The following is an 8072-nucleotide window of genomic DNA, read 5'->3' on the forward strand; positions in this document are numbered from 1 at the left end:
TTGGCTACGGTGAGGATGAGTCCTGTATGATTGGCTACGGTGAGGATGAGTCCTGTATGATTGGCTACGGTGAGGATGAGTCCTGTATGATTGGCTACGGTGAGGATGAGTCCTTTTTGATTTGCTATGGTAAGGATGAGTCCTGTATGATTGGCTACGGTAAGGATGAGTCCTGGATCCTATGAATCTCATTCTCACAGTTTCATCATCTATTATAATTGCAATGCCAGTGTGTTCATCCCAAATGTTATTTATATAGTGCTCTACTTTTGACTTTGGGCCCTGGTTAAAAGTAGTGCACTTCACTATAAAAGGAATAGGGGTGGCATTTGGGACGGAACCTATTTCATACATGTCCACATTCACAGATCATTTAACATGCTAAGAATGCAGTTCTGAAGCGACTTCCCTTTCAATAACAATCATGTTGTAGTATACAGTGTCTAAATTTCCACCAGTGAGAGAATATTGTCACTAGCAGATGTGTTGTCACGTATTCTGTTATTCTAGTCACGTCTCAGATTACTTGTATTTGTTAGACTGATCCCTGTCGGTGATTTGGTGATGTGTGTTGAGTAATGAATTGATTCTCTCTCCTCTTATCCCCCTCTCCTTCCTCTCTCTCTTCTCATCCCCCTCCTCTGTCTCTCCTCTCCCTCCGTCTCTCCTCTCCCTCCGTCTCTCCTCTCCCTCCGTCTCTCCTCTCCCTCCGCCCCTCTCCTCTCCCTCCGTCTCTCCTCTCTGCCCCCTCTCCTCTCTCCTCTCTGCCCCCTCTCCTCTCTCCTCTCCCTCCGTCTCTCTCCTCTCCCTCCGTCTCTCCTCTCCCTCCGTCTCTCCTCTCCCTCCGTCTCTCCTCTCATCCCCCTCCTCCGTCTCTCCTCCCCCTCTCTCTCCTCTTCCTCCTCCGTCACTCCTCTCTCTCCTCCCCCTCTCCCCTCCCTCCGTCTCTCCTCCCCCTCCCTCCGTCTCTCCTCCCCCTCTCCCCTCCCTCCCTCCGTCTCTCCTCCCCCTCTCCCCTCCCTCCGTCTCTCCTCCCCCTCTCCCCTCCCTCCGTCTCTCCTCCCCCTCTTCCCTCCCTCCGTCTCTCCTCTCCCTCTTCCCTCCCTCCGTCTCTCCCCTCCCTCCGTCTCTCCTCTCCTCCGTCTCTCCTCTCATCCCCCTGTCTCTCCTCTCCTCCGTCTCTCCTCTCATCCCCCTCCGTCTCTCCTTTCTGCCCCCTGTCCTCTCCCTCTCTCTTTCCCTCCTGTCTCTCCTCTCCGCCCCTGTCCTCTCCCTCTCTTTCCCTCCTCTGTCTCTCCTCTTCCGCCCCTCTCCTCTCTGCCCCCTGTCCTCTCCTCCGTCTCTCCTCTCCTCTGTCTCTCCTCTCTGCCCCCTGTCCTCTCCCTCTCTCTTTCCCTCCTCCGTCTCTGCTCTCCCTCCGTCTCTCCTCTCTGCCCCCTGTCCTCTCCCTCTCTCTTTCCCGCCTCTGTCTCTCCTCTCCCGCCCCCCTCTCCTCTCTGCCCCTTGTCCTCTCCCTCTTTCCCTCCTCCGTCTCTCCTCTCCCGCCCCCTCTCCTCTCTGCCCCCTGTCCTCACCCTCTCTCTTTCCCTCCTCTGTCTCTCCTCTCTGCCCCCTGTCCTCTCCCTCTCTCTTTCCCTCCTCTGTCTCTCCTCTCCCGCCCCCTCTCCTCTCTGCCCCTTGTCCTCTCCCTCTCTTTCCCTCCTCTGTCTCTCCTCTCCCGCCCCCTCTCCTCTCTGCCCCTTGTCCTCTCCCTCTCTTTCCCTCCTCTGTCTCTCCTCTCCCGCCCTCTCTCCTCTCTGCCCCCTGTCCTCTCCCTCTCTCTTTCCCTCCTCCGTCTCTCCTCTCCCTCCATCTCTCCTCTCCGCCCCCTCTCCTCTCCCTCTATCTTTCCCCCCTCCATCTCTCCTCTCCTCCAGGGTTTTCCATCTCAGTGGTGGAGGAGGATTCAGTGCAGCAGCTCTACATTACCGATGTGAAGGCGGGAGGATTAGCCTTCGCTAAAGGTTCCTTACCACACACCATCTATAGTGGGAAGATACCATATGATTAGAGATGGACCAGAACCAGACAGCGAGGGCAGGTAGTGGGAAGATGGACCAGAACCAGACAGAAAGGGCAGGTCGAGGGAAGAATGACCAGAACCAGACAGAGAGGGCAGGTCGAGGGAAGATGGACCAGAACCAGACAGAGAGGGCAGGTAGTGGGAAGATGGACCAGAACCAGACAGAGAGGGCAGGTAGTGGGAAGATGGACCAGAACCAGACAGAGAGGGCAGGTCGAGGGAAGATGGACCAGAACCAGACAGAGAGGGCAGGTAGTGGGAAGATGGACCAGAACCAGACAGAGAGGGCAGGTAGTGGGAAGATGGACCAGAACCAGACAGAGAGGGCAGGTAGTGGGAAGATGGACCAGAACCAGACAGAGAGGGCAGGTAGTGGGAAGATGGACCAGAACCAGACAGAGAGGGCAGGTAGTGGGAAGATGGACCAGAACCAGACAGAGAGGGCAGGTAGTGGGAAGATGGACCAGAACCAGACAGAGAGGGCAGGTAGTGGGAAGATGGACCAGAACCAGACAGAGAGGGCAGGTAGTGGGAAGATGGACCAGAACCAGACAGAGAGGGCAGGTAGTGGGAAGATGGACCAGAACCAGACAGAAAGGGCAGGTCGAGGGAAGATGGACCAGAACCAGACAGAGAGGGCAGGTCGAGGGAAGATGGACCAGAACCAGACAGAGAGGGCAGGTAGTGGGAAGATGGACCAGAACCAGACAGAGAGGGCAGGTAGTGGGAAGATGGACCAGAACCAGACAGAGAGGGCAGGTAGTGGGAAGATGGACCAGAACCAGACAGAGAGGGCAGGTCGAGGGAAGATGGACCAGAACCAGACAGAGAGGGCAGGTCGAGGGAAGATGGACCAGAACCAGACAGAGAGGGCAGGTCGAGGGAAGATAACATATGATTGGTTTCATCATCAGCCATCTCAATACAAGCCACAAAGAGGGTGGCTGTACAATCAATGATTAAATAATTACTACAGCTGATGAGCCATTTATATAACAGTGTGTGTGTGTGTGTGTGTGTGTGTGTGTGTGTGTGTGTCTGTGTGTGTGTGTGTGTGTGTGTGTGTGTGTGTGTGTGTGTGTGTGTGTGTGTCTGTGTCTGTGTCTGTGTCTGTGTCTGTGTCTGTGTCTGTGTCTGTGTCTGTGTCTGTGTCTGTGTCTGTGTGTGTGTGTCTGTGTCTGTGTCTGTGTCTGTGTCTGTGTCTGTGTCTGTGTCTGTGTCTGTGTCTGTGTCTGTGTCTGTGTGTGTGTTAGGGGAATGTTCTCTCCAGTGCTGATGTGAACGAGGTCAACATGGGAGTTGTGGTTTTATTTTTTTTAGAAATGAAATGCATATTAATGGCTGATTCGATTCAAGGTGCAGGTGAACCAGAGAAAACAGCCCTCTGGTCAGTCTCTTCTGATTAGAATAATAATCTAACGACACACTGACAAGTGTCTTTGTCCCAAACGTACACCCCATTACTTATAGAGTACCAAGGCATCTCCCTGACATGATGAGGATCTCTGTAGCATATAACCATAGGAGATCCATACTGCAGATTAGAGGGGCCTTTCTCAGGTCACATAGAGAGGGAAATGGATCCCTCCTGGGGCTGAGAGAGAGAGAGAGAGAATTAACGACCTCATGGTGCCAGGAAGGAGTGAAGACCATATAAATATGATATTGTATAGTATAGACAGTGTGAGACCCCCTTCCCCGCCTCCACACACACACACTAATATACCATCTTGGCTCTTCAGGTCTGAATGCGGGGGATGAGATCTTGCAGCTGAATGGGAAAGACTCGTGCAGATTGAAGTTCGGGGACATGAAGGGGGCGTTTTCCCAGGCCTCTCTGTCCCTGACCGTCAACACTCTGCCCTCTACGGACCGACGACAGATCTGTTATCTGCCCCCCCGACGCTCTGACGCACAGGAAGTCCTCCACACAGACATCTTCTCTATGAACCAGGGTGAGTTACAGTAGTCCTCTATACTGACGTGAACCAGGGTGAGTTACAGTAGTCCTCTATACAGACGTGAACCAGGATATGTATCCCAAATGGCTATTCCCTTTTCACAGCCTACACCTTATGTGGCCCGGGTCAAAAGTAGTGTACTGAATAGGGTGCCATTTGGGATGCCGGTGATTATTATTATGCTAGCTGGACAGCGACCTCATCGTGGTCCGTCTGATGTGTTCTTTCTGCTCCAGAGGAGATTCTGGATGACGGGGTTGGTCTGACGCTGGAGAGTTCTGGAGACAGCCTGGACGACGACTCTGAGAGCTTCAGCGAGGCAGACCAATGCAGAAAGGTAGGAGTCTCGTATCTCTTCATTCTTAATGTTGTTTTTAACCTTTTTCTTTAAGTGGGTGAAGTCTGAGATGTGGGATACAACAGACAGACGTTTCAGGTGACGATATGTTCCCTGAACATTTGTTCTAGAGGTGGCCTGTACTAGTGGTCTGTACTAGTGGTCTGTATTAGTGGTTCATCTCTGGGGGGATGTGAGTTGCTTTTGGGATAGAGGTGTCGATTTGTTATCAATCTCAATATGCAGCACATCTCAGTATCAGCAATATCCTGCTTTCAGGCTTTTATTCTGATTGCTCCACTTGGGACACGCCCTTTTGTAGTATAGGCCTGCTTTCAGGCAGTTTGCTCTCTAGGCCTGGTTTCAGGCAGTCTGCTCTCTAGGTTTCAGGCAGTCTACTCTCTAGGCCTGCTTTCAGGCAGTTTGCTCTCTAGGCCTGGTTTCAGGCAGTCTGCTCTCTAGGTTTCAGGCAGTCTACTCTCTAGGCCTGGTTTCAGGCAGTTTGCTCTCTAGGGCTGGTTTCTGCTCTCTAGGCCTGGTTTCAGGCAGTCTGCTCTCTAGGCCTGGTTTCAGGCAGTTTGCTCTCTAGGCCTGGTTTCAGGCAGTCTGCTCTCTAGGTTTCAGGCAGTCTACTCTCTAGGCCTGGTTTCAGGCAGTCTGCTCTCTAGGTTTCAGGCAGTCTACTCTCTAGGCCTGCTTTCAGGCAGTTTGCTCTCTAGGCCTGGTTTCAGGCAGTCTGCTCTCTAGGTTTCAGGCAGTCTACTCTCTAGGCCTGGTTTCAGGCAGTTTGCTCTCTAGGGCTGGTTTCAGGCAGTCTGCTCTCTAGGCCTGGTTTCAGGCAGTCTGCTCTCTAGGTTTCAGGCAGTCTGCTCTCTGGGCCTGGTTTCAGGCAGTCTGCTCTCTAGGCCTGGTTTCAGGCAGTCTGCTCTCTAGGTTTCAGGCAGTCTGCTCTCTAGGTTTCAGGCAGTCTGCTCTCTAGGCCAGGTTTCAGACAGTCTGCTCTCTAGGCCTGGTTTCAGGCAGTCTGCTCTCTAGGTTTCAGGCAGTCTGCTCTCTAGGTTTCGGGCAGTTTGCTCTCTAGGTTTCAGGCAGTCTGCTCTCTAGCTTTCAGGCAGTCTGCTCTCTCGGCCTGGTTTTAGGCAGTCTGCTCGCTAGGCCTGGTTTCAGGCAGTCTGCTCGCTAGGCCTGGTTTCAGGCAGTCTGCTCGCTAGGCCTGGTTTCAGGCAGTCTGCTCGCTAGGCCTGGTTTCAGGCAGTCTGCTCGCTAGGCCTGGTTTCAGGCAGTCTGCTCGCTAGGCCTGGTTTCAGGCAGTCTGCTCGCTAGGCCTGGTTTCAGGCAGTCTGCTCTCTAGGCCTGGTTTCAGGCAGTCTGCTCTCTAGGCCTGGTTTCAGGCAGTCTGCTCTCTAGGCCTGGTTTCAGGCAGTCTGCTCTCTAGGCCTGGTTTCAGGCAGTCTGCTCTCTAGGCCTGGTTTCAGGCAGTCTGCTCTCTAGGCCTGGTTTCAGGCAGTCTGCTCTCTAGGCCTGGTTTCAGGCAGTCTGCTCTCTAGGCCTGGTTTCAGGCAGTCTGCTCTCTAGGCCTGGTTTCAGGCAGTCTGCTCTCTAGCTGGTTTCAGGCAGTCTGCTCTCTAGGTTTCAGGCAGTCTGCTCTCTAGGTTTCAGGCAGTCTGCTCTCTAGGTTTCAGGCAGTCTGCTCTCTAGGTTTCAGGCAGTCTGCTCTCTAGGTTTCAGGCAGTCTGCTCTCTAGGCCTGGTTTCAGGCAGTCTGCTCTCTAGGCTTTCAGGCAGTCTGCTCTCTAGGCCTGGTTTCAGGCAGTCTGCTCTCTAGGTTTCAGGCAGTCTGCTCTCTAGGCCTGGTTTCAGGCAGTCTGCTCTCTAGGTTTCAGGCAGTCTGCTCTCTAGGCCTGGTTTCAGGCAGTCTGCTCTCTAGGTTTCAGGCAGTCTGCTCTCTAGGCCTGGTTTCAGGCAGTCTGCTCTCTAGGTTTCAGGCAGTCTGCTCTCTAGGCCTGGTTTCAGGCAGTCTGCTCTCTAGGTTTCAGGCCGTATGCTCTCTTGGCTCTTTCAGGCCTGAGGTTCATTATATGTCCACCTGACACTAATGTCTGACACCTGCTGGAGTTCAGACTTCCTTCCTCTCATCCTCCTCCATTATTTACTATGTTCACTGCAGTTTTTCCTTTCTGTCTCTCTGTCTCTGTGTCCCTCTTTGCTCCCTCCTCTCTCTCTCTCTGTCTCTCTGGCTCCTCTCTATGGCTCCTCTCTCTGGCTCCTCTCTCTGGCTCCTCTCTCTCTCTCTCTCTCTCTCTGTCTCTCCTCTCTCTCTCTCTCTCTCTCTCTGTCTCTCCTCTCTCTCTCTCAATTCAATTCAATTCAATTCAAGGGCTTTATTGGCATGGGAAACGTGTTAACATTGCCAAAGCAAGTGAGGTAGACAACATACAAAGTGAATATATAAAGTGAAAAACAACAAAAATTAACAGTAAACATTACACATACAGAAGTTTCAAAACAGTAAAGACATTACAAATGTCATATTATATATATATACAGTGTTCTAACAATGTACAAATGGCTAAAGGACACAAGATAAAATAAATAAGCATAAATATGGGTTGTATTTACAATGGTGTTTGTTCTTCACTGGTTGCCCTTTTCTCGTGGCAACAGGTCACAAATCTTGCTGCTGTGATGGCACACTGTGGAATTTCACCCAGTAGATATGGGAGTTTTTCAAAATTGGATTTGTTTTCGAATTCTTTGTGGATCTGTGTAATCTGAGGGAAATATGTGTCTCTAATATGGTCATATATTGGGCAGGAGGTTAGGAAGTGCAGCTCAGTTTCCACCTCATTTTGTGGGCAGTGAGCACATAGCCTGTCTTCTCCTGAGAGCCATGTCTGCCTACGGCGGCCTTTCTCAATAGCAAGGCTATGCTCACTGAGTCTGTACATAGTCAAGGCTTTCCTTAATTTTGGGTCAGTCACAGTGGTCAGGTATTCTGCCGCTGTGTACTCTCTGTGTAGGGCCAAATAGCATTCTAGTTTGCTCTGTTTTTTGTTAATTCTTTCCAATGTGTCAAGTAATTATCTTTTTGTTTTCTCATGATTTGGTTGAGTCTAATTGTGCTGCTGTCCTGGGGCTCTGTAGTGTGTGTTTGTGAACAGAGCCCCAGGACCAGCTTGCTTAGGGGACTCTTCTCCAGGTTCATCTCTCTTTAGGGGATGGCTTTGTTATGGAAGGTTTGGGAATCGCTTCCTTTTAGGTGGTTGTAGAATTTAACAGCTCTTCTCTGGATTTGGAAAATTAGTGGGTAATTCTGCTCTGCATGCATTATTTGGTGTTCTACGTTGTACACTGAGGATATTTTTGCAGAATTCTGCGTGCAGAGTCTCAATTTGGTGTTTGTCCCATTTTGTGAAGTCTTGGTTGGTGAGCGGACCCCAGACCTCACAACCATAAAGGGCAATGGGCTCTATGACTGATTCAAGTATTTTTAGCCAAATTGATATGTTGAAATTTATGTTCCTTTTGATGGCATAGAATGCCCTTCTTGCCTTGTCTCTCAGATCGTTCACAGCTTTGTGGAAGTTACCTGTGGCAGTGATGTTTGGGCCAAGGTATGTATCGTTTTTTGGGTGCTCTAGGGCAACAGTGTCTAGATGGAAATTGTATTTGTGGTCCTGGTGACTGGACCTTTTTTGGAACACCATTATTTT

General features: G+C 51.2%; 1 protein-coding gene across 5 annotated transcripts in view; it reads left to right on the plus strand.

The window, feature by feature from the left end:
• LOC109885904 (T-lymphoma invasion and metastasis-inducing protein 1) overlaps nt 1-8072 on the plus strand; it is a 202976-nt gene that overhangs the window by 146424 nt on the left and 48480 nt on the right. For all 5 annotated transcript variants that reach the window (XM_031791258.1, XM_031791260.1, XM_031791261.1 and 2 more), the window contains 3 exons: nt 1917-2003; nt 3805-4017; nt 4260-4360. In XM_031791258.1, the coding sequence (XP_031647118.1) occupies nt 1917-2003; nt 3805-4017; nt 4260-4360 (401 nt within the window). The remainder of the gene's footprint in view (nt 1-1916; nt 2004-3804; nt 4018-4259; nt 4361-8072) is intronic.

This window comes from Oncorhynchus kisutch, linkage group LG15 (assembly GCF_002021735.2).
Source record: "Oncorhynchus kisutch isolate 150728-3 linkage group LG15, Okis_V2, whole genome shotgun sequence".
NCBI lineage: Eukaryota > Metazoa > Chordata > Actinopteri > Salmoniformes > Salmonidae > Oncorhynchus > Oncorhynchus kisutch.